This window comes from Sceloporus occidentalis, unplaced genomic scaffold, assembly GCF_023333645.1.
Source record: "Sceloporus occidentalis isolate IW3139 unplaced genomic scaffold, rSceOcc1.0.p SCAF_1, whole genome shotgun sequence".
In the NCBI taxonomy this organism is placed as follows: domain Eukaryota; kingdom Metazoa; phylum Chordata; class Lepidosauria; order Squamata; family Phrynosomatidae; genus Sceloporus; species Sceloporus occidentalis.
The window spans coordinates 289,281,357-289,307,797 of NW_028316981.1; the positions used below are offsets into that span (position 1 = coordinate 289,281,357).

Genomic DNA, 26,441 nt, shown 5'->3' on the forward strand with positions numbered 1-26,441 from the left:
GGATATTTTAATCTGGTTTGAATTTTTGATTGTATTATGGATCGAAGCAGAGAACCCACGGATTGAGGCAGGCAAAGAACAATGACAGATTAAAAATATATACAACACTCACATCAATTTCAAAGGACAAATAAGACATACATTTAAACAATCCACATTTAAAATTCACAATTTAAAAACCATCCAGATACAGTAGGCCTGCCAGAAGAGACTGGTCTTTAATGCTGTTTAAATTCAAACAGCATACTCAGCCATCTCTTCTGGCAGGTTGTTCCACAGTCTGGGGGCAGCTGAAGAAAAAGTCTTCCAGCTGACAGTTCTTAACCTAGTACTGACCACCTGGAGCAAATGTCAACCAAAGAACCTGATTGTATGTGGTGGATATATGGGAGAAGGTGATCTCATAGATAACCTGGACCCAAACCATGTCAGGTTTTAACTGTTGTAGCTTATGAATTTTTTACAATGTGTTTTTTTTTTTAATTTATAAGCTTCTTTGAGTCCTGAACTGGGACAAAGGTAGGATAGAAACAACAACAGGTAGATTTCTTCCCTGAGAGTTAGGAAGGGCGGGTGTCATTCACCCAGACCAGCTAACAAAACACCAAACTAAATCCCTCAAAGCCAACAGCAAGTGCTGCTCAGGAAAGCTAGCAGTAATCCCAGACCAAGGATGGAGGAGGAAGTAAACAACTTTCTCCAGCTACTGGAGAGAGATGAGACATGGCCAACAGAAGAAAAGAACCTTCCAGCCAAAAAGGAGCCTTACCACCCAGAAGCCTGGATGTACCTGCATCAATAAAAGTATAGTGTCTAGATCAAGGGAAGTAATAGTGCCACTCTATGCTGCTCTGGTCAGGCCCCACCTGGAATATTGTGTCCAGTTCGGGGCACCACAATTAAAAAAGGATGCGGAGAAACTGGAGCGTGTCCAAAGGAGGGCAACTAAAATGGTGAAGGGTTTGGAAACCATGTCCTATGAGGAACGACTTAGGGAGCTGGAGATGTTTAACCTGGAGAAGAGAAGATTAAGAGGTGATATGATAGCCCTGTTTAAATACTTGAAGGGATGTCATATTGAGGAGGGAGCTAACGTGTTTTCTGCTGCTCCAGAGACTAGGACCTGGAACAATGGATGCAAGCTGCAGGAAAAGAGATTCCACCTCAACATTAGGAAGAACTTCCTGACAGTCAGGGCTGTTCGACAGTGGAACACACTCCCTCAGAGTGTAGTGGAATCTCCCTCCTTGGAGGCCTTTAAGCAGAGGCTGGAAGGCCATCTTTCGGGGATGCTTTGATTAAGAGTTCCTGAATGGCAGGGGGTTGGATTGCATGGTCCTTGCGGTCTCTTCCAACTCTATGATTCTATGATTCTACACCTGATAGTTATTCAGTAGTAATAATGCAGGTGTCATCTTTTGTATGTTATTTTACTCTAATTTCACCTCCATAACAATGAAATTGCACATACATTCTTGAATATTGTATTCCTTCCCGCATCTGAGGGGGTGGATTATAGTCCATGAAAACTCATGTGAAATTCTATCTGTTAATTTTCAAGGTGTCACAGAACTCCTGATATTTAGTTTTCCTTTTAATAGCAATATTTCGTCAGTTATTCCTGGAAATCTTTGAACTGAGTGCCATCTAGTGACAGAAGTTTGATACTTCTGTTTATAAATCACAGATCTTCCTTTCTTTTCAGACGCTTTAATTTTATTTTTTGAGCCATTTTTTAAAATAAAAAGGTGTTCTTTAAAAAAACAACATAGAAAAAAGTAATAATTTGCTTCCTCTCAGCCTGAACCTCCCTCCCCCCCAGTAACTGACATATGGCTGGAAATAAAACTGGATGTACAGGGAAGAACACCCAACAACGTTTACTGCATTAAATAAATAAAAATTGAGCTTTACACAAGTACAGTTTCTGCTGACAACAGTGTAAACGGGGTTGTAATCCAGATCTGAAAGGTTAAAGGTTTTCAAAATTTAAAATTATAATCCTAATAACCACATATTTCTTACCAACTACTTCAGAATAAGAAATCACTTTCATAAGTGGAACAATCACAGCTGCATCTGCTTCTTTAGTAGCCAGAGTGTCAAAAACTGTTTTTAGACTTCACCTCCCAGAATACCTAATCCAGCAAAATTTCCAAACTCTATGATTTTCAGTGAGTTCAGCATATATATGAATGTGAGCATAAGCAATAATTACAGTGAAATGTCTATGAGTTGCTAAAATAATCGGGGGGGGGGGGATTAAATAGTCCTGCCTTGTTTCCAACTGGAATATTCAGATTAACCTAATGAATGTTCAAACAAACATACTATTTGTGCATCATTCAGAGGCTCTTGTGTTTTTGGCACCACAAAGGAATGGCCAGGAACATCAATCTTTAATGCATCGGTGGGATGGCTGCTTTGGCATTGCACATTCTGTTACAGAGAGAAGAGAAGAATGAAAAATCTCATTAGTAATCCATGTAGCTTTAATAGAGATTAAAATTTAGAAACAAATATTAATTTTATTCTTTTGAAACAAATAAGTAATAAACCACATGGGTATTGGGGGGGAGGGGAGGGCAGATGCAGTGAACCAACATTTCAAATCAATGTAATGAAGCCCCAGTCCCTATAGCATACCTTTCTGGAATGACTGTTTTTTAAACTATGTCTAGGTTTTATATGCTCTTATAACTGATGTTATGTGTTGCTAACTGATTTTGTTTGTTACATTTCAATCTCTTTTTGTTCCTGATCTTGATCGATAGAGAGAGGAGGGTAAGAAAATAACAATAATAACAGCAGCAGCAGCAGCTCCCAACTAGAGTAGAAGACCATTCAATCACATGTTCAATGGTAAGGTGATACATAAGCAAATCCTATTGTAGACATTGTAGGATTGTAGACTCTATTTTAATCTGGTCTGACAAAAGGATTCAGACCACACTGACCAACTCGGTCATTCCAGGACACAACAACAAAGGTTCAGAAGATTTGTTCCAGAAGGTTTTTCTGCTGGAATTACAGAAGCATCCCTCAACTGGAGTCCCACTTAGAACATCTCTGCAGATGAAAAGGCAGCAAAGAGGTCATTTTTGACTGCTTCTCCCTTCTGTCCCAGCAATACATCCCTCATTGTTTAAGTGCTTCCCAACTTCTGAAAGAGGTTTTCTGTATTCGTAATGTTTTTGTGGAGTTTTTTATGTTTACAAAAATTATCACTTTCACCAGTGGAATTTTGGTGGAAAGAGCAGAAGAATAGAAATTGTTGAACCGAATACACATTCTTCTGCTCATTTCTACTGCATTCTGGAGACAGAATTAGCTCTTCCATCCATGGAAACTAAATTCTGTTTCCAATTTGTAACCAAGTTAATTTGTATAATCTTATTTGATTATTTTACTGGAGTTAGGGAATCTAAATTATAAAATTTATTATACATTGCAAAAAGGATCAGAAAATATTCATTGAAAAGACAAAATAATCTGAAGGGTATCAGAATGGCTGAGTACCATGAAATGAGATGTCCTCTACAATATGAAAACCAAAGCTTATCTTGAAGTAGCAGAGTAAATTTTAAAATATATAACTAACTTACCTCTGAGTATGATATCTTTGTTAAGTAGAGAATAGGGTTTTTTACTGAATCCATGTGAGGGAATGAGATCTGTAACGTAATCTGTGGCATTGGAAAATATTCACCCCTTTCAATCTAAAGACAAGAAGAATGGAGCATAATTATTTACTGGTATGTTATCTTCATCCTTTATTAATATCTCCTTCATTCATCCTAAAATGCCTAACAAGAAATAAAGCTACTTTATAGTAGGATATAAATTCCCATGTGTCTCTTTCTATATGAGAATGAAAAATTGCAGTTTTTCTCCTTACTTGTGAGAGACAATCTGTTGGTTTCAAGGGCATTTGTGAGAATTATTTTTGTGAGAATTACATGTTTCTAAACTACTATAGATGCTGCCTTATTCACAGACTATTCAAAATTAAAATCAGATGGGTTGTTTGTAACTTTTGAATCAAGCAAGCAGGCCTCCTGTACCTGCTCTCTCTTGCTCCACAAAAGAAAAAGACATTAATTTTGTACAGAGGCAAAAGTGATTTCGAATTGTAGAAACCTTCACGAAAAAAAGCCATTGTTGCCTTGTTCTGATGCTGGAGATGAAAAATCTCATGGTGGGGGGGAAGGGTCAACAAATTTTCAACAGGTTGTCTTGAATTTATGAGACAACCTATTTTATCAAGAATGAATAATTTAGTGAAGTATCTTCATAACCACTCTCCAGGGCAGCCTGTTTTTTGAAAAGATCTCTGATGAGCCAAGGAGTTTATGAACTTAACATCTTATTCCTTTACCAAACAGAACTTTACACAAGGGAGTTGTCTTTGGGTAAAGGTCTCCACTGCCCAGGGAGTTTATGAGATTGAAATGTGACACTGAATGAAATATAGTTGGGTCCATCCTGGAATTGTGTTCACTAGCAGAATGTATGTGTGCATGCATGCATGCGCACATAAAGCCTTATACAGGGGCTTTACGTCGTGAGTAGATGTCCATTAGTGTAATGTTGGATGTAGAGCACTGGCACCTTAAAAGAAATCAAGATGACCCTGTAAAACTTTTTAAAGTATTGTATAACATAGGTATTATTATTATTATTATTATTAAACTTTATTTCTAGAGCGCTGTAATTATACACAGCACTGTAAAGTCGGTAAAATTAAGGAGTACCGTATTTTCCGGCGTATAAGACGACTGGGCGTATAAGATGACCGCCAACTTTTCCAGTAAAAATATAGAATTTGGGATATACTCGCCGTATAAGACTCCCTCCTTAAAATCCAAGGAGGGAGAAGGCCAGCGGCCCTCGTGCCAGGCCGCGGCGCTCCTTCCCGGGCTCCGTGGGGCCTTGGAGGAAAGCAAGGCTGGCGACCCTTGCGCTGGCAGTGGCCCTCCTTCCAAGCCTCCCCGGGGGGCCTGGGAAGAGGAGAAAGCCGGCGGCTCTCGCGCCGGTTGCGGCCCACCTTCCAAGCCTCCCCAGGGGCCTGGGAGGAGGGCAAGGCAGGCAGCCCTCGCGCCAGGCCGCGGCGCTCCTTCCTGGGCTCCGCAGGGCCTGGGAGGAGGAGAAGGCTGGCGGCCCTCGCGCCAGGCCGCGGCGCTCCTTCCCGGGCTCCACGGGGCCTGGGAGGAGGAGAAGGCCAGCGGCCCTCGTGCCGGCAGCGGAGCCTTCCCGGTGTATTAAGACGACCCCCCAACTTTCAAAAAGATTTTAGGGGTTAAAAAGTCGTCTAATACGCCGGAAAATACGGTATATAAAAGCCTGCCCAAGGCGTACACTCTAAGATAATAACAATTAAATAGAGGAATAGATAAAATTACCATGTAGAAAAGACAAATTAAAAACATCAAATATAAAAGCAGATCACATCACATCAAACATTATCAGACAGCCAGATGACAATCACAAATTCCCTGAGAACACTTCCCTAAACAATATGGTTTTCAGCTCAGCCTTAAAGCTGGTTAGGGAAGTGATGAGCCGTGCAAATGCCATTATACTGGCACAGAGCAATCAGTCATACTGCATGTTTTTCCTTACCAAATAGTTTAAGTTAATTTCATCTCCAATACTTTCAGTGGAATTAAACACTTCTGGAGTGCGTTCATTTGCAGCAATAATGATGTGATATGAACTTGGATCCCTTAAAAAGAAGACAATAATGATTTATTTGGCTATTGAGAGCTTACAAAGCATCCAACAATCCTTCTAATAAACCTTTAAGATTTGCACCCACATTTTAGGTAGAGGGTGGGGAAATGAGCTTGAAAAAACACTGTGCAAGCTAAAATGAGATTTGTATTCTGAGAGTTTTAATAATGCAATTGACAATTTGGGCTGGCATTCGGTTGCTTAGTCCCAACTATAGTAGACCTATTCAATCTATTATTGAATGATGAGTGAATACATAGGTAAATCCTACTGGGTGTTCTCTGTTCAGGATAAAGAACATAAGAAAGCTAGTCTCATTCAGAATGCAAAACAGTGGATTCTGTACATACACTTATGTGCTCATCTGTGTGTTTCAGAATTACTTTTTGTAAGAATCTGAAAAAATATCAACCTTCTCCTCAATTTGACTTGAGTCCTCAGAGAAATAAGCTATGGGGCCACACAGCCATTTTGGTTTGGACATTAGATATCAGAAAACCCCTTCTGAGTCTCCAGACTGAATGGGCCCACCCAGAAGGGACTGGACCCTTCAAATGCAAATGACACAAAGGGCTTCCTATTTCTTGCTTAAGCAATGTCATTTTTAAATATTATTATTATTGCTGATGAAGTCCTATGAGGTCAGGGTGGATTTGCGGAGGCCTGGTGGCTGTGGCCACGGGGGCTTTCAGGGCTCGTTGGCCCTCTTCTCCAGTCATTGTCCTCCTCTGTGGGATCTTTGCTTCTCCACTACCTGGCCTCCTTCCCCTTCTCCATCCAGCTAGGCCTACCTTAGAAGAAGGCCGGGGCAGAAGGAGAAAGGCAGGCTGAGAGGATGGAGCATGTCAGGGCAGGCAGTGGAGAAGGAGCCATCTTCCTGGCCTGCCTCTCTCCTTCCGCCCTGGCCTCCTTCTAAGGTAGGCCTACCAGGGCGGAGAAGGGGAAAGAGGTAGGGCAGCAGAGAAGGATCCATGGCACAGATCCCATGGCGGAAGAGGACGATGACTGGAGGAGAGGGCCAGCAAGCTCTGACACCTTTTCTCACCACTGCAGCCAGGCCCCCGTAAAGCCACCAGTAGTCAGGCAGGCAGGCAGAGAGAAGGAGGGAAGGAGAAAGGAGGGGGAGAGGAAGAAGGAGGGAAGGAGGGAAGGAAGCAAGGAAAGAAGGAAGGAAGGAAGGAAGGAAGGAAGGAAGGAAGGAAGGAAGGAGGTATGGCCAGGAGGACGGAGGGAGGGATGGGTGGGGCAGAGAGGTCAGGAAAGAGGGTTGCCAGTGGGAACCAGGGCAGATTTAAATCCGCCCTGGTTCCCACTGGGGCTGAATCGATTTATTTCTAAATAAATCAATTCAGCCCAAAAAACACCCCATTTTATCCATGTCTTTTTGACGTGGGTAAAATTGGCAAAAACCATGCTCTCCCTTTCCGAATTGTTTCGGTGATTTAAACCAGATCTTGTCGAAACACGATCTGGTTTAAACCTAAGTGGGAATTATGCCCAAAATTAAGATCTGTTGAACTAAATAGGATTTTTGTCTGGGCAGATATGTACATTGTATCATAACTTATTTTTGCTTGACATTATACATACAATTACCTTACATGACAGCTTCAGTAATGGACCATTCCATGCTGACAATGTTTGTGAAATTACAAATGGTTATCTGTTATACCTCCCATTCACAAGATCTGTTATATCTATCATTCGCGAAATGAATGCCATCACATCATCAATCAGTTTCTACCATTGATTAAGAAATTCCCCAGTCACTTTTGTGGTAACCTAGTTTTGACTCAGCTGATACTAACCAGGTTCAAAGGTCTCTAATGTATGGTACTTTCATTCCAGATAAAGAAAATATCCAGGCTTCAATGCATTAAGAAGCCAGGCTAGATCTTGAAGGGAGATTGAGGGACATTTCAAACTAGGATTCTCTATAGCCAGTCTACTATTGAAACCTCACTTCCTTCAGTCCAGTCTAACCCATTTATATCTCCCAGGAAACAACTCAAGCAGGTAAAGATGGCTAACGTATCACCATTTTGTAGAAAAAGCTATAGCAACATGCAATCCTGGAAACATCTCTCATCTGATTTCAGAAGCTAAGTAGAGTCAAGCCTAGTTTGTACTTGGATAGGAGATGCCTAGGAAATACAAGGAATCTGCAGGAAAGAATCTTTTCTGAAACCCCTAAATACCTGTCAAAGGTGACAATTATTGGATTACATGATCTGCTGAAGTACAGCACTGCTGCTCTCCAGCAGAGAATTCAAAGTAACGTACTAAGGGGCTCAACATACCACACCTTTGGAGCGACCTGCAGCCGCCCCTTTCCTCACTGGATCTGGCCCGTGGCATTTCTATGGTGCAAAAAGAAGCTGCAAAAAAAAAGCTGTAAAGGCCGCCCTAACCACCACAGCTTTTCACTGTTTCTTCGGCACAGTGCATGTAAGTGCTGAGTTAAAGACATGGTGTAATGCCGCCTGCCATCTGGTCAGTAGGGTGGTGTGGGGGTGGAGTCGGGGTAGCTGGCATGTATATGCCACGCTCCCCATGCTGCCCTCATGCCGGCATATAACGCCAGTCTGTTGAGGCCCTAAATTACAAATCCTAGGATTCCTTCAGTATAAAGCAGGTTCCCATATTTCTAAGTTAATACAAGACCAAAAAAAGATATCTTGGAAATGAAATTACAGTCGGCCCTTCTTATACATTGTTTTTTTTTATACATGGTTTCAAGCATCCACGGTTTGGAAATGTTCAAAAAAAGTATAAATTTTAAATATCAAACCTTGATTTTCCATTTTTTTTTTATAAGGGACACCATTCTGCTATGTCATTATATTTAATGGGACTTGAGCATACACAAATTTTGTTATCCACGGGGGATCTTGGAACCAAACCCCAATGTATAACAAGGGTCCACTGCAATTCCTTTTGCATGAATAGTATGATCAAAGATTTGTTGCTTCTTTTTATATGTGGCAATCCTACTTTGGTCAGCAATATGTAGATTCTCACTTTCCACAATTCTCTACTGTAGAAAGTGTTCCAACAGCCTGGATCCCATGAGGCAGGCTCATAACATTTCAATATTTCAAAAGCATGAAAATCGATCCTGAAGAAATACACTATCTATATTGAGTCATGTAAGCCTGGAAATATACACTGAATTTGGGCAGACCCATAATGAGCATGCAGTTTTTTGTTTTCCATCTATGTTTGTACCATAGTAGTATTATATAGAACCATAACTTCTATAATGTGTAAGAATGGGAAAATGCTGTATTGCTAGTGGGCATATGTGTTTGATCAGGTTCACTTTACTTTGCTCTTTATTTGGAATAAATTATAGGCTTGAAATAAAAATACTGTATAGTGCAAACATGTAGAATGTAGATTCCTAAATTATATAAAGCTGAAAATTTTGGGTCTTTTTTGAAGGGATAATCAACTGAAGGCATAGTAGATTTCAGTCATATTTTCTGGCTATTCCATGTTGACAGTCCTACAACTCATTAATAAAGTATTTCAGTTTAGCTAATATTTGGAGACACAGTAGTTCTAAGAATATTTTGTAGTGCTAAGGATATTTTAGTTGACTTTACAGCAGCCGTAAAGTGGCTTAATCTACAGCCCTTCCAAGATTACTATATTAAATTGCATAAAACTAGTCTAAATCCTTCTGCTCTGTGTTAAAACACCTTTTAATACCACATTTTTTTTACTTTAAATATAGCATATGATTCCTTTCTACAAATTAAGGAGAAAATTTACATTAAATATCGTAAGACAGACATATAAAGATACCTTTTGAATATTAATCCACTTTCATATTTTATGGGCATTACAATACTTCCTCTGTTGTCTTCTAGGGTCTCATCATGTTCATCACTGTCACTAAAAAGAAAGAGTGGACAGTTCAGCTATGGAGTTTATCTACTACATGAGTCACAGGTCACTTTTGTTATAAGGAATTGCTTACTGATGCAAGTTTAAAAGCACACATTCATTTTGCCATTTTTTTAGTATTTTATATTTAAACAAGGTGTCTGTGACTAACAAATAAAGGTACAGCAATCATGAGACCAAAGAGCATACTGAGATTTGTGAACAAATACAAAGACAAACTGACCCGTGAGTCTACCTTGTACGTCTTAAGGAAATGTGTTAGGTTGAACCAGCCAGGTCTGAAAACAGGTAGTGATGGAAATCCATGCTCATCTTCTCCTGCCACTACATAGCTATATCTGGTGAGTTGAGAGCAGGAGATAGATGGGTCAAGGGAGAGACTTTCCTTCTCCTATGAGAACATCTTTGAAAACTGCACAGTTTTCAAAGATGTTACTGGACCAGGGGGAAAATATTTAATTATTCCTTTTCCCCTTTGGGACAGAAGAACATCATTAGTGTGACTACGCCATTCTGAGAATCTTTTTAAAGGGACAAGCATGAAACCAAGTTTACGTAATGTATATACAATTAGTCCTCCATATTCATGGACTTTTTATCCACAGATTCAAGCCATTGTATTTAATATGACTTGAGTGTCCACAGATTTTGGTATCCACAGGGGGTCCTGGAACCAAACCCCAGTGGATACCAAGGGTCCACTGTACTCATCTATAAGTTGACCTCATGTATACGCTGAGGGTAGGTTTGGGGACAAAAATTATGGATTTTGATATGATCCATGGATATGTCGAAGGCCATTCTGCGAAGAGAAGAAAGAACCAGCACTGCCTAAGGTGGGGGGAGTTGCCACTGCCATTTTCCCATCCAGGCACTCAAAAAGACCTCTCACTACTTCACTCAGAGAAAGGGCTGGTTCCATTTTTGGTAAAGGTTCAGGTAGAGTGCTCTTTCATATAAAAAAAGGGAACCATCCCCTTCTCTAAATAGTGGTGAAAGGTGAGGGCTTAGTCTGCCCTGGGAAAACTAGAAGCACTATCCATCTATTCTCTCTGCATAACTCTGAGGGGAAGCTCCAAAAAGCCATTACTCTCTCCTCTCGTGGCCTGTCTGGAGTCAGTAATGGGCTGGATGAGGGAAAACCGACTCAAGCTTAATCCAGAAAAAACGGAGGTACTAGTGATAGGTTCCCCTGGACCAGGAAAGACGGTGGTTCCACCTGTCCTGAATGGGGTCACGCTCCCCGTGAAGGACTCCGTGCGCAGTCTGGGGGTGCTTCTTGACTCTTCCCTTCACCTGACTGCTCAGGTGAATGCGACGGTCAAGAGTACCTGTTATCAGCTTCGGCTGATTCGCCAGCTGCGCCCATACCTGGCTCAGAGGGACCTTGAAACTGTTGTACACGCTCTGGTAACTTCGAGACTGGATTTCTGTAATGTACTCTACATGGGGCAACCCTTATACCAAACTCGGAAGCTGCAACTGGTGCAGAACATGGCAGCGCGGCTGGTCACTGGTGCTCCCAGGACCAGCCATATAACACCCGTGCTTAAAGATCTCCATTGGCTGCCCATTCGCTTCCAAGCGCAATATAAGGCGTTGGTTATCACCTATAAAGCCCTAAATGGCTTGGGCCCAGGATTCCTGAAGGACCGCCTCTCCCCGTACATTCCGCCTCGCACCCTCAGAACATCTGGGCAGCAAATCCTGAAGGTGCCTGGGGCTAGGTTGGCTGCTACTGCCAGAAGATCTTTTTCCACAGCTGCCCCAGCCCTCTGGAATACGTTGCCCACGGAGCTCCGCTCATCTACCACCCTGGCCCAATTTAGGAAGGGCCTAAAAACCTTCCTATTTAATCAGGCATTCCCCGACTAAACATCCTGTGGGCCTCCCTCCTCTCTCGTGGCCGTGAGGTTGGGCTAAGGGGTTTTTTATTGTTTTTAAGGATTGTTATTGTTAATGTATGTTTTTAATCTTGTATCTTGTTTGCGCTTCGGTGCATTTTGTTAGCCGCCCTGATCACCCGGAAGGGCGGGGTACAAATAAAAATTTTATTATTATTATTATTTATGCCATTTTCCCATCCTGGCATTCAAAATGGCCAGAAATGGCCCCATGATGGAGAGAGTGAAGGGGGGGGGGGGGTCGTGGTGTTTATTTTAGGTTCTACCAGGACGGACTAAACTCTCGTCTTTCACCACTCTGCTCACAGAAGGGTTTTTTATTCTTTTTGGATAAAAGTTAAGGTACAGTATTTACACTGACCCATGTATAAACTGACCCAGGGTTTTTTTGAGTCACTTTTTTTGACTAAAATTTCTAGACAGTATGCTAAAAGACCATCAACAGAAATAGTTAATGCTTTAACTCTCAACCAGCTCCTAACCAATACAAATTATAGGCACAGTACAGACCCCTCCGGTGGAAACCCCCCCCCCCCCAAAAGCTGCAGGGGCGGCGTAACAAGTGTGCCACTGGCACACTTGTTACGTAAGCACCAGGCGACAACGTGTGGATGCCGCGTGGCACTTAGGTAATAATGGTGGCTCCCATGTATACAGGACACCGCCATTATTACACCACCGCCACATACTTTATTTCATTCTGAGGCAGATACAGCATCACATTCAGTAATACAGTCAGCCCTCCCCATAGGCAGGTTTGCCTTCTGCAGCTTTGAGCTTATGCAGAAGGCAAACCCCGGCATACGTAATGGGACACATATTCACGCCGCCCGCCCTGTGTGCCACCGCAAGCATGCACTCCATTATTTTCTATGGGGTTTGAGCATAAGCTCTTTTCCCCATAAGCGGGGGGTTCGGAACGGATCCCCCACATATGGGGAGGGTGGACTGTAAAACAGAAGCTGATTGGCCATCTGTTAGGGTTGCTTTGGCTGTGAGTTCCTGCATGGCTGGATGGCCCTTGTGGTCTCTTCTAACTGTATGATTCTATGAATATAGAAAGCAAAACTGCATAGTGATTTTTTTAAAATTAAAGGTATACAGATATACATATAACAAAACTTACCTTGTTACAGAAAACTGAATGGTAGTATTTTCCAGAAGATAAGACACATTGAACTGGAATGCTATTTCAAAGTAAATCTAAATGCAAAGATTTTAACATGTGTCAAAATTACAATGCCTTTAAGAAAAAAAGAAATAAAATTTTCAAATAGTAAAGAATATAAATGGAAACAAAATGCCATGAGTAAAATGTGAGTGAGAGAACTGGAAGAGGGACTTGTGCCACACACTTTGCACACTGGTTAAATCTCTGACTTCTTATATAGGGATTGAAAAACTGCTGCTGAAAACCTAGAAGAGCCAGTGCTAGTTACTGGGTAAAATGGACTAATGGTCTGAGTTGATAATTTCCTGCATTCCTAGGCCCATGCAGACAGGAGAAATCCTGACCTGCACCACAAAATCTTGCTGTTTTGAAAGAAAAATAAAAAATAACACTTTGTCTAAGGGTGCTATGACTTTATGCCAGCATTATTAACTCTCCGTTTCTGTCAAGATTTTGTTTTAAAGAAATAGGGGCTGGATGTCCTCATTCAATCAGTTCATGAATGGGAACATCTTTGCTACATACAATGTTGATATTCAGACTGAGATGAAAGTGATTTTATTAAAAATAAATACAAGCAGAAATGTAGAAGATATAAAGCAAGGACAATGCAAATATGGACATATATATTTATAGCCACAATATACAATACCATTAGTCAATGTACCTGTATTCTTGGTATCTTGTATTCTTAGTATATTGACCAAATTACGAGTTTTTGCACAGCTAAAAAAATGCCAGCTGAGCGTGGTTTCTAGACAGGTTTTAGGCAGGAGGTGGCATTGGTGGCAAAATGTGAGTGATAATATCTGGCTGCATCCCAGAAGAGGATTCAAACCAGGCAATGTAAGTCGCATTTTTAGCTGTGCGAAAAAAAACCTAGTCTCCACTGGGTGTCCAGCAGCTAGGACTTCATGTCCACTTGGATACACCACTCTTACTTGAACATGTCTTGCTTTTCATGAATGTATATGTGTGTATACATGAAACAAATTACTGCCAGAGGGCTTCTACTGTTCACATCTAAAAGGCTTTCCAGAGCTAATACTTTTTTTTTCTCAACAGATTTTCTCTGGTAAGAAAAAAGACAGAAAGAAGAATGGGAAAACATAGGCTGGCAGCAAATTGTAGTGTTGCCTGAATCCTACTGATTAATCTCCAGTCTTTTTGTTGTGCACCTTCAAGTCACTTCTGACTTATGGAGACCCTATCACAGGTTTTCTTGGCATGATTTGCTGAAACAGGGTTGCTACTGTTTTCTTCTTGGGCTGAGAGTGTGACTTGCCCAAGGCCACCCCATGGGTTGCCATGGTTAAGTGGGGATTCCAACCCAGGTCTCCCAGTGCCCTAGTCCAGTATTCAAACTACTACACCACACTGGCTTTCAGTCTGCATTAGCACAGATAAATCCTACAGATTTAGTGGGGTCTACTCCAGTCAGGATAATCGTCAGGATTAACAACAAAACAGAATCAGGCCAAAGTGTCTGGACTTCTCTCATACATCAATGAATGAGAGGTAGTGTGACTGCACAGTGAAACCCTCTTCTGGAAGGAGGGAGCATTACTCTAGTGTAATATAGTCACATATTTTAGATCAGACACTCTGATATTTCAAACTGTAACATCTGCTGTAAATTATAAATACTCTCATGCTCCCATTTTTAAATTATTGCATGGAAAATTTTTAGGTTGATTTAGCAGTAGATAATCTGGGCCACAAAAAGCCATATTTCATGCACAATGAAGAATGAATCTCCAACTGCTGAAGTCTGATACTTCTACGCCTCTGGAGAAGAAGCTGTGGGAAAGTTTGCTGTTAGCCAATTTACTGTTGAGGGAACCAAGCAGGGTCACAAAGGAGTATCTGGGAATAAAGTGGAAATTCCACATCATTTATTTTCATATGTTTATGAAAAAGCCTAAGTCAGTGTGGAATTTCACTTTAGAAGCAGCAATGAGCTTCACAGTTAATGTTATGACTGAGAACAAAGGTTGCAATATATGAGGTTACAAGAGCAAGTGCTGTCAGTCTCTGCCTCATGATCTTTCCAGGAAAACAGGGTGAAGAGAAGCATAGCCTTTTCAACCTAGTGGGTACTTCACACTGGCTTCCCACTGTCCCTAAAGAGTTATATCTATCTTTAGCGTTAGCAGCGCAAGATGTGGAATTATTGCTTATTCCTTTTCTGGGATGTCTGTGGGATCCAGACATCACTCAGAGATGCATGCCTGTTCCAAGTCATCACAGTTTCTCAGCATTGAATTTGAAAATATTTTTGCAGTAGTGGCCTGCTATTATTATGACTGAAGACCAAAGCAAACATGACATTGTGTGAATGCATTTAGAAAACATTTAACTCACTAGGTTTTTTTATAAAGTATATTAATGCATCAATGCCCCAAAACACACCCATGTAGTGTCATTACAGAGAGAGGTCTCATAGCTCCATGTAGAGTTTGGAAAAGTTAGGCCCAATACAGACCAGCACTTTGTGCCAGCCTGTGGGTGGAGTCAGGATGCAGCATCTGCATGCTGCATGTCCTAACCCTGCCCCCTGGGCGCCATTTAGGCACATGCCAGTCCACATGACACACACCATTATGACACCCCTCCAGTGCTGCATCCACGTGATGCAGTACTGAAGGAGCATCATAAAGCCGTGCCACCGTGGCTTTGGCACCCCTTGGAGGGCACAAAAAGGACCCAGTTTTTGCAGCTCCTTTTGCCCTCTCCGGAAGCCGGATTGGGGCCATGATGTGAGGTTGCCAAGGCCCCGATCCTGCCAGTAAAGGGGTGGCTGCCTCTTCCTCTCTTGGATTAAAATTCTCCAAAATTTCCATACCCTCCAGCATTTCATAGATAAAAACATCAGATGGTGGTCATGTTGGCAGAAGTTATTAGTGAGGAAGAACAAACAAACTAGGATATACTGCAGCAGTTTGCTTTTGCCTGAGACTAATTGGAAGGGCACAGTTCCTTTCCTCGTGCTAAGCTGAGAACAAAGTGGGGAAGTGGAAGGAGGAGAGACCAACTGGGACATTTTAAAAGCACCTGAAGAAGTTTCAGGGCCAAAACCTGAGATCATCATTCATTTTTTAAAAGAAAAGTAGCGAAAAAGCAATTCAGTGAACAACGTAACAAGTTACTTTCTAAACCCTGTAATGGATAATGGATCTCATCTCCAAGATATCTCTTTATGCATGTCTATGCAAATTTCAAAACAAAACAAAATCTCTTATCTGAAATGCCTGTGGCCAGAAGTATTTTTGATTTTTGATTTTGTTTTGAAATACCTGTATTTGCATAGACATACATAAAGAGATATCTTGGAGATGAGATCCAAGTCTAAACATAAAATTCATTTATGTTTCATATAACCTTATATACATAGCCTGAAGGTAATTTTATACCATATTTTTAATGATTTTGTGCATGAAACAAAGTTTGTGTACATTGAACCAAAGGCGTCACTAGCTCAGCCACCCATGAAAAAAGTTTTAGTTTTTGGAATATTTTGGATTTTGGATACTCAGCCTGTTATAAATTAGTTTAAAAAATAACTATCCAAGTTGTGCTCCTATTTGCAGGGACAAGTTTCTTTACAGACATTTTTCTTCCTAGTGCAGAAAGAAGCATGAGACAAAGCATCTGCTGATATTATCCCAAGGGAGATAATATATGGACCTCTGACTTCTGTAACTGTACCCTTTCTTAACTTCAGGATTAACAATAAATAAATATGCAGTCTAGAATCTGTGGTTTGCAGGTACTTTGACCATACTGGAAACAACTGTTTATATTCCCATGCACTTCAACATGCTGTGTGATTCTTAGGATTCCAATTTTGGCACAGTCAAACCTTCTAAAGAATGTCCAAGGCAAACATCTTGCAATCTTTGTTCAGTGCTGTTGCAAAGACACTTCCTGTGTTCCAAGCATATGTTCCAAGTTCATGGAAGCCTTTCAAGCAAACTAGGAGACAGCCATTGTGTTTTCAGCAAGCAGCAGCACTTAAAAATTTGATTCTAAGAGCTGACATATTCAATCAGAAAGGAAAAAAAAATATTTCCCTCATGTCCTCACAGATTATGGCAGTTAAAATCCTTTTGATGATTGCAGGATAGCGGAGATGGTTGTTCTTCTGAATTGCTTTATTGCACTACTGGCATGTGATCTTAAACAGGAGGTCTAAGATCTGTTCTTTCTTGACACACCTCAGAACTTGGAAACATCCCATTTTAGACTGTTGTTGTTGCTATTTGCTATCAAGTCAACTTCAACCTATGGTGACCTTATGATTCAGGCACCTTTTAGGGACCTGATCATCAACATCCCTGATCAGGTTTTACAAACTCAGCCTTCCTTATTTGAATTAATGCATCTGTGGTGCAGTCTCCCTTTTTTCCTATTGCAACATAAATGGCAAGTATTATTGAATTTTCTAGTGAGCCACATTGTCTCATGATACGTCCAAAATATGACAGCCTCAGTTAGTCATCTTGGTTTCTAGGGAGACTTCAGGCTTGATTTGCTCTAGGACCCATTCATTTATCATTTTAGCAGTCTACAGTTCCACAAATTCCCAGCCAGGGTGAAAAAAAGTGCTCTGTTCTATTTATTTATTGTACAGTGTGCCCGCCCCATATGTGGGCACACTATACACGACTTCCTGCTTACGCGGAAGCTGTACAACAATCTAAATAATGGTGTCCATGCCTGCATGCGTGCACCACATTGCCACCGCATGCACACACCCCATTGTTTCCTATGGGGTGCGAGCATACGCACATTTTCCCTTACGTTGGGGGGGGGGTCCGGAACGGGTCCCTGCATAAGGAGAGGGCCCACTGTAGTTAGTTAGTTAGTTAGTTAGTTAGTTAGTTAGTTAGTTAGTTTATATCTCACCTTTCTTCTAGTACGATACCAAGGATTTATATTCTACCTGTATTCCAACCAGTTCTCTGATGTCAATGTTACCTATTTTAGCTAACAACTGGAACCTGTAACAAAACCACTCTTGTCTTGTCCTATCCAGTCCTATTCAGGACACACCATTCCATTCTCCCTCTTACCCACTTTTCTGTTTAGGTTCTTAATACCAACAGTGGAAGTATCTCTGTACTACATAATTACATCTTTGTTAAAAAAAAAATGTAAAAGAAGGGGAAAAATCTCATTGTGTATAACAAAGAATGAGACAGCAACAAGTTGAGAGTATTGATAATTGTGCATTTGCAACAGTAACATGGGATCTCTGACAGACACTTATTCACTCCACATATAACTGTAGTCCCCTGTTTCTTTGGGGGAAGCACAGCTATTAAGTTAGTATAACACCACTTCCTAGCAATGGAAAAAATATATAAATGAACCAAACCAATTTCAGTCCCAACAACTCACCTCCTCTCCAGTTGATAGGAATGGGTAACCTATTTTGCAAGTGATATTATGCCCGGATTCACAGCTGTCTTTTGGTATTTTCTGGACATAAATGACGAAAAAATAAACTATAAATTGTTGTGATATGTAATTGTTTAAAAACAAAGTAACGATAACAGAAAAGGTATCCATTCTACAACATATTCCTAAGGAAGATTGTAGGAGGCTGTATCAGCAAAAATCACGAAGAATCATGCCACAAGTTTTATTGGCCCACATTGTGTCACACTACACAATTATAGCACTATGGCTCCACTTTACTGACATGGCATGTCTTATGGATCCCTGCAATTTATAGTTTGATGAGGCACTAGAACTCTCTGATTGAGAATGCTAACTGCCATCCCAACATAATATCCTCCAAATGCAAGGATTCCATAGAAGGTTGCCATGGCAGTTAAAGTAGAATCCTAATGTAGAATTGTAGGGTGCATCTGCACTGTAGAATTAATGCAGTTTAACATCACTTTAGCTGTCAGGGCTCAAAGCAATAGAATTCTGGGATTTATAATTCTGTGAGATATTTTAGTCTTCTCTGTCAGAGAGATCGGGTGACAGAACAAGCTACAAATCCCAGCACTCCATAGCATTGTGCCATGGCAGTTAAAGCACTGTCAGACTGCATTAAATCTGCAGTGTGGCAGAAGCCCCAGTTCTAGCATTGTGTAGTATGAAAGGATGCATGGGCTGAACCTCATATCATCATATCCATAAGAAAAATTTCTCAAGAGGTAATCATATTAGGTTTTGCAGCAAAAGCAATGCAGAGTCCTGTGGCATCAAAAAGCCTAAAAAATAATTATAGCATGGGCTTTCTTGCATCTTCTGAAATGTGGTATCATCCATGAAAGCACATGCTGTAATCAATTCTTTTTTTTTTTTTTTAGCGTGGGACCATTTATTATTAACCAAGAAAATAATCATATCATATAATACAGCTGTAAATAATATTTGATTCCCCCTCTAGTTCACCTTGAAGATATACAGCATCCTGAAAAAAGTGTCAGCTGCTGCAAAATATTTCACCAATGTTTGAGAGTGAAAAAAGAACAGGGTTTAAACAATAAATAAATCAGGAGAAGCAGCAATAGCAAACAAAACAAAACAAAACAAAAAATTCTCCCACAAAAAGTGCATTTCTTCATTTAAAAAGCATTTTATGCAAAAAGCTTAATCTAGGGGCAAAAGCTATTTTGTACAAAAACCATGCTTTGCATTTTAAAATGCAAGCTTTTTCATGCAAGAAAATCGTAATAAAATGACAAATGCCAAAATCCACACACTAGCTGAAGCAAAGAGTTGCCAGTTTCCTTAAAGCAGGAGTGAGCAACCACATAGGGGTAGGGACCAGTTTCTCCCCAGATCCCCTCCGATAACCCTCCACAGCATGCCCAAATCCTGTTTTCCTATGCGGTGCCTCTCAAAACTGCAATAAGAAGTGACACTGTGTGGGAAAACAAGAAAAATTAAGATTTTGGGTATAGTATCATGTTCTGAAGCACTTATGTGGGTATGTTTCTTCATGTTTTCTCTGGTTTCTGGAGCTCTATACATGTCTGAGAGGCAAACATTGTCCCCAGATCATGCTGACTATAGAATGAAAGGCCAATGTTCATCTAGCATGGGTGAAAATTAATTATACAGTAATTCCAGATTCTAAAACAATTATTACAGAACATAGGTTGCCCATAAACCAAACCTAAGCAAATGCTCACGCTTTGCTAGTTCTCCATCCCAAGATGATAATAGTGAAGGAAGACATACCTCAATCCCAGAAAAAATAATATTGGGAGAATATTGAACAACGACTCTTGTATTATAAGCACTGTCTTTTTTATTCCTAACAAGCATGTGTACCCAGAACTTGAGGCTGTTCAACTTGACAATAAACGGTGAAAAACTGAAAAATATAAACAAAAAATATTTAAATTAATTAATAAGCTTTGGCTTATCCTCTCCTCAACTATAGCTTCCACAATACTGAAACATGCATAAAAAAGTATAATAGAAAGAAATACAGAAGATTTGTGGGGAATTTTCCCCTAGAATGATCAAGAGAAAAAGGCAAAAAGATAGGTGGAGGAAGGATGTAGAAATAATATAAACATGTAGAAGTTGCAGTTTGTAAATAAAAATGGCTGGGTACCTCCTGGTATACTTTCAAAAATATAGCAAGTGTTTATTAGTGAACAATCTAGATCTAGAACAAGGGCATGACATAATTGCTATTACTTTTGATGCTGGGTATAACATAATGCAGGGTGTTATAGGCTTTCTCTAAAAACAACAGCTTACCTATTTTTAGTCCTACCCTTACCCTTCTTCGTTCTGGCAATGCATTAGCATTGAAGAATATGTAATATTCCACACATGTAATATGTAATAATATGTAACATAACATCATAACTGGTGAATTTCCCTTTCTTTGCAAAAAGTGAAATAGAACAGAAGCCGAGAAATTTGAGCTGCAGTGACAGGATCAGGTTGGAGAATTTTTTTCCTAAGAAAAGCCATTGACACAGGAAAAAATCACAGAGGGCTCCTTCATATATGGCACATGTGTCAGGAGGCTGCTGAAGCTTATTTGTGGCTGTAGCTTTTGGTTGCTGCTGTTGTTTTTTTTAAATATCCTAATAATGTTTCTGCTGTTGCAGACTCATATTTGTGGACAATTCCAACATGAGCTGCAACATTCCATCCCCATTTTCAAGTGGAATCCATTATTTTCAAGACATATGGAGAGTGGGGGAGTCTCTTTCCTTGGAGGTCTTTAAGCAGAGGCTGGATGGTCATCTCTTGGGTATTGATTGAGAGTTCCTGCATGGCAGGGGGTTGGACTGGATGGCCCTTGTGGTCTCTTCCAACTCTATGACTCTATGATTCTGTATCAGGGGAAAAAAGCATCCTTGTCTCTCTCTCTCTCTCCCCCCCCCCCCTTTTCAAGCAACATAGAGCTATAGTCCATCACTATATCAGGGAAGTGGCACCTCTGTACTCTATAACTCTATTTTATTTTATTTTTAAAGAAATTCAGAGGAGAAAAGATTTCCTTCAAACAATGAGCAATCTGAGCAAACCCTGCCATAATTAAAAGAGGTCTTGTGCAGAACCAATAAATTGCTACACAATTCAGTGAGTGGACATGGAGGCAACAACAACCAGAAACCTCCAAGGAGGTATATCTCATAGACCAATCTGGAAGAGCCCTGGTGATGGATGGAGCCAGAAATAACACTTTCAGCATTTCAGGCTTCCATACCTTTCTTTTTCTTTTTCTACATTTTCTTTGGCTCTCTGTTCTCTTACCCTTCCCTCTCACTTTCTCTCTCCCTTTATGCAAAATTATGCTGAGAACTATGGATGAGAGAAACACTTAGTCTAAATTTTGTTATTTTTTTCCAAACTGTTTTGCCATCCCATTTTTGTTTTGTTTTGTTTTTACAGCAGCTTGCAAGACTTTCGTTAAAACCCTGCATGGAGATTTATAAACAATTTCCATATTCCCACCCTCCTCAAAATATAGTCATTAATTGATACACATTTTTAATATATTCATTTAAAACATTTCACCGGTTGATTAAAATGTATCTGTGTGCATTTTTCAACTGTATATATTTTTATCTGTTGGCATTTTATAAATGTATGACTGAATTCATGATATTTTAGTTTTCAGAAATACATCACAAGACTTGCAAATGTGTGAATTTCTGAGGCAAGATATATTTTGTCTCCACCAGAAGAGAGAGCAATTATATCAAAAAACATTTCCATCCCTGCTGAAGAATACAGGTGTCTCAAGCATTGCAAGTAGCCAGTTTAGCCCTTTTTTATAAGGAAAAGAAGACATATGGAGATTCTATTTTTGATAGCAACTATGCATGTGCTGAACATTTAATTCCAGTCCAATTTATGTAGTGGGCAGTGAACATTTATTGTGAGAATGGGGTATTATTGGGCCCGAACAGACAGGACAAAATAAAGCTGCTTCAGGGTCACTTTGGAGGTATGCTGTTTAAATGATGCATGAGTCGAAAGAGGTCGGAAGCCATGCCAATGCCATGCTCTAGTCCTAAGGACTTCAGTGTAGCTTTGGCACAGCTTCTGGCCTCTTAAGATGCACTATGCACTAACTGCACAATCCCTAGGACATCATGGTGGTGGCATAATGGCAGCCTCCCATCCATACGGGGGCCGCCATCATGATGTAAGCAATGCACAACATATAGATGTCGTTGTGCATCACTTATGTCACAAGTGCACCAATGGCGCACTTGTGATGTGCACGCGGCATCCAAGAAGAACCCAATTTTTCTGGGTTCTTTTTGGGGCAGAGGGATGCTGAGCAGTTTGGCTGCTGTGGTGTCCCTCTGTAGGAAAACCAGCTACCTCCAGCTCTCCATTTCAGGGTGGTATGTACCAGGCCTATATTTGTATTATATTAAATTTGTAAAAAAATGTATTTTAAATACATGGGCAAATAAATAAGTAGTTTCATTTATCTTACCTGTTTCCTCCTATGGTTGCATTGGCAGTCAGCTGTAGATCAGTAATACATTTCTTCTTGCTTCCACAATCTTTTGTAAAAGGGATCTGCAAGACATCATTAATTATCAAAAGAAGGGCTTAGCATAGTACAACCCCATCTCTTCTCCCCCTCCTTTTTTGTTATCTTCTCTTGGAAGGAGTAATTTACTGACTGCTTGTGAACATAATGTATTTACAGGATGAAATATTTACAATCTTATACTAGGAAAGCAACTATTGTGGAATAATCTGTGGAATGTATAGTTTAATTTTCATATTGTGACAGTACAAGAAATCACACCGTATACCATGGAATTTGTGAAACCTAGCACCAGGAGTTTGATATCCTGTTATTATCCTGTGCTATGAGAAGCCAACTCCGCTAGCCCTGATTTGTAGTGACATCTTATACCGGAGGTAGGCAAAGTGGGGGTCATAAGCTACATATGGAAGAGGTCTTTTTTGCAGCTTCCATGCTTCCTCCATAGGCTTTTTTTTTTTTTTTTTTTTTTTTTTTTTTGCTTTTGCTTTTTGGCCATGAAATTGTCTACAATAAAATCTTAGAGTTGGAAGAAACCACAAGGGCCATCGAGTCCAAACCCCTGCCATGCAGGAACTTTCAATCAAAGCATCTCCGACAGATAGCCATCCGGCCTCTGTTTAAAGACTTCCAAAGAAGGAGACCACACCATTCTCCAAGGAAATGTGTTCCACTGTCAAACAGCCCTCATGGTTAGGAAGTTCTCAAAAGCCTCTATGGAACAAGATTGGCTGTTTGCACCATTTGCAACCCCTCAGGTCTGTTTTACACCAGAAATCACTTAGTTTTTTGATGGAAGAATTTCCTGAGATGCAAACAGGGCCTGGGGGAAAGAGGAATGTCCAGTTGCATCGTCTAAAGGCTTTTGGGGTACAAGTGGCAAATTTTTGTGGACAGCTTCCTGACCCACAGATGTTCTGTCTTAATATTTTTTAGTGACCAACTTTATCAGTCTTGTAGTACACAAAGCAAGATACTGCCTGGTGGAGTGAGCACTGGGTCACTTATGAATCCTGGCTTTTGTAGCAGTTTGATGATGGTTTGGTCTTTCTCCAGTTTGATGCAAGATGGAGGGTGATAGTTTATGTGTAGACAGTCCCTGGCTTTTTTTACACACAGCTGAGTCTCTGCAAAACTGTTCTCAATTGGGAACCTTTGTCCTGAAGGCTGTATGCTGCTTTTACAGCCCTTTTGCAGTCCCCCAGCCCCCAACAGACCTTCTGAAGCTCCCCCATGCACCCCAATTCTCCTCTCCATTATATTATTTCCTGCAGGAGAAGAATTGAACACAGGGCAGGGAGCAAGTCGTGAGTTAAATTGAATCTGAAGTATTAACATGATTAATAGTATCATAACACTTTCCACATTGCCGTGACTTACATATTCATATATTGAGTTGGGCAGAGCACTGTCAAGAATAGGACCACTCTCTGGATCAGAAAAATTGAACTCCAACAGAATCTTGATAGAATCACGAAAGTCAGGCTTGTCCTAGAAGCAAACAAGAGGAAAGCAATCACTGCAAACTTTTCCTTTTTTACTGGTGATAATAAATTTTAAAAAGACACGTTTTTAAAATATTGGTTTGCTAGTGGCCTGTATTTTATATTATTCATAGAAAAGGAAATACACTAAACAGCACACTGAGTATGACACACTTACCCTAGACTGGGTTTAAAGATCTAAGTAGATTATATACTCAATATTATGGATTATACTCATTCTCCAACTATTCTTTTTTATTTATTCCAATAGTAGAAGCTGTTGGGACAGATGTTTTTGAATACAATTCCCATAATATTTAGTAATGGCTATGATTGGTAGGCCTGATGGGAGTTGTAAACCAAAACATCTGGCCTACCCTGAACTTTGGGCATATTGTGTTAGTCATGTTGAAAGTGAAGTATATTCCTCACTAGTTTACAGTCTATTCTGTCTCCTAAAAGACATTGTTCAGTCACAGCAACAGAGTAACTGTAAGGCAAAACCCGAAAAGACACAGTGTCTTTTCCAGTGGCACTTGGTGTTTGGTGGTATAACAGTCTGGAACATGTTCTGTGTTCTCAGATGCATTCAGTGGGAGGGCAGCAGGATGTGAGAGAGAAAAAGTGAATGAAAAGTCCCCACATTTATCAACAGCAACTGTCCTATGGATCCTGGCGGATGCTTAGAAATATATGAAGCTTCATACCCTGTGACACAGGAAGAATCCTGTATACTCCTCCTGGACAAACTGTGGCATGTCCCAGGCAGACATCAGTAACAGAAAATAGGTTATGAAACTACGATATGTAATTAAACACATAATGCTGCTGTGCCATTTTCAAGTGATGGAAGAACAACAGCAACAAGATGAGAACACAATGAGATAAGCGGATATTCCTCTCATTAAAATCAGTGCAAATTCTTTGTAGTGGGCCATTTCTGCCCAAAATAGCTGCTTGGTTATTTATTTATTTCCTAATTTATTTCATGCCTTTTTCCCAATATGGGACCAAAGGCCCCTCCCTGCACAGATGAAAACAGAGAATAGTTAAAAATACATACAAATGAAAAGTTTCAAAACAACTAAATAAAATATCATGCTAAAACAGTTTAGAAACATCCAAAATCATTCATTAATTAAATGGAATGGCAAGTAAAAAAAGTGCCAGGGGGAGGATAGCCATTTTATATGATTTACTTGCCAACATGTAGAAGTTGTGCTTAACACATTCTGAACCCTTGACTGTGATATTTTTTTGCATCTTCCTTTCAGATGTTTCTGTGAAAAGACTTCGGGACAACTTTCTTTGTGCATCAAGTGTAATCCAATACTGGATATCTAAAAAGCAAACAAGAATGATTGGTTGCACTGGGAAAACTTTTCCAAAAGCATTCCTCATAGAGACTATTTGTCTTACTTTCTATCCAGTTTTTTGAATTGGTTCAGATCAGTAGCAGCTGATGTCGCTGAAGTCTGTGGTATAGTGAATCTGTGCCAGGTTTTAATCTAGACTTTAAAGGAGTTATCCAAGGTGGAGAATCTGTTTGGGAATAAAATCCAGTCTCTTGAATAGCTGCCTTAAAATACATACTAAAACCCAGAGCAGATTCAGTTCCTCAATGAGTATGAAAACCACCAGCTGCCTCTGCTTCAGATATGTTAAAGAAGGGATAGCTGAAGAAGTATAATGGACAAATGTGTTCTCCTATCAGTTGCAGGTTGCTGTTTGTTGTATTGTGCTTTCAAGTTCTTTCCAACCTATGGTGACCCTAAGCTGAAGCTAGGGGTTTCTTAGCAAGATTTGTTCAGCAGAGGTTGAGAGTATGTGACTTGCCCAAAATCACCTGGTGGTTTAAATAACTGAGTAGGGATTTGAACTCGGGTCTCCCAAAGCCCTAGTCCAGCACTCAAATCACTGCAACTCAACACAACAGCTCTCAAGTCTTTCATACCTCCTGCTAAATGTGAGGCTCCCCCTGTTGTTGCTGTGTGCTTTCAGTTCCTTTTCGATTTATGGCAACGTTAAGATGAACCTAGTACAGGGTTTTCTCTGAAATATTTGGTCAGAAGGGGCTCGGCATCACCATTCCATGAGTCTGAGAGAGTGTGTGACTTCCCCATAGTCACACTTGGGGTTTCCATGACTGAGCAGGGATTCAAATTCTGGTCTATTAGAATCCCAGTCCAACGCTTGACCACTGTACCATGCTGGCTCTCACTATACAGGTC

At 40.3% G+C, this 26,441-nt stretch overlaps 1 protein-coding gene across 1 annotated transcript in view; it reads right to left on the minus strand.

The window, feature by feature from the left end:
• ITGA1 (integrin subunit alpha 1) overlaps positions 1 to 26,441 on the minus strand; it is a 92,075-nt gene that overhangs the window by 9,500 nt on the left and 56,134 nt on the right. The window contains exons 17-26 of the mRNA XM_089495763.1: positions 25,414 to 25,550; positions 24,107 to 24,217; positions 22,667 to 22,752; positions 19,927 to 20,062; positions 18,124 to 18,204; positions 12,676 to 12,752; positions 9,544 to 9,633; positions 5,623 to 5,725; positions 3,606 to 3,719; positions 2,332 to 2,439 (exon numbers count right to left, since the gene is read on the minus strand). Coding sequence (XP_089351889.1) covers positions 2,332 to 2,439; positions 3,606 to 3,719; positions 5,623 to 5,725; positions 9,544 to 9,633; positions 12,676 to 12,752; positions 18,124 to 18,204; positions 19,927 to 20,062; positions 22,667 to 22,752; positions 24,107 to 24,217; positions 25,414 to 25,550 — 1,043 coding nt within the window. The remainder of the gene's footprint in view (positions 1 to 2,331; positions 2,440 to 3,605; positions 3,720 to 5,622; positions 5,726 to 9,543; positions 9,634 to 12,675; positions 12,753 to 18,123; positions 18,205 to 19,926; positions 20,063 to 22,666; positions 22,753 to 24,106; positions 24,218 to 25,413; positions 25,551 to 26,441) is intronic.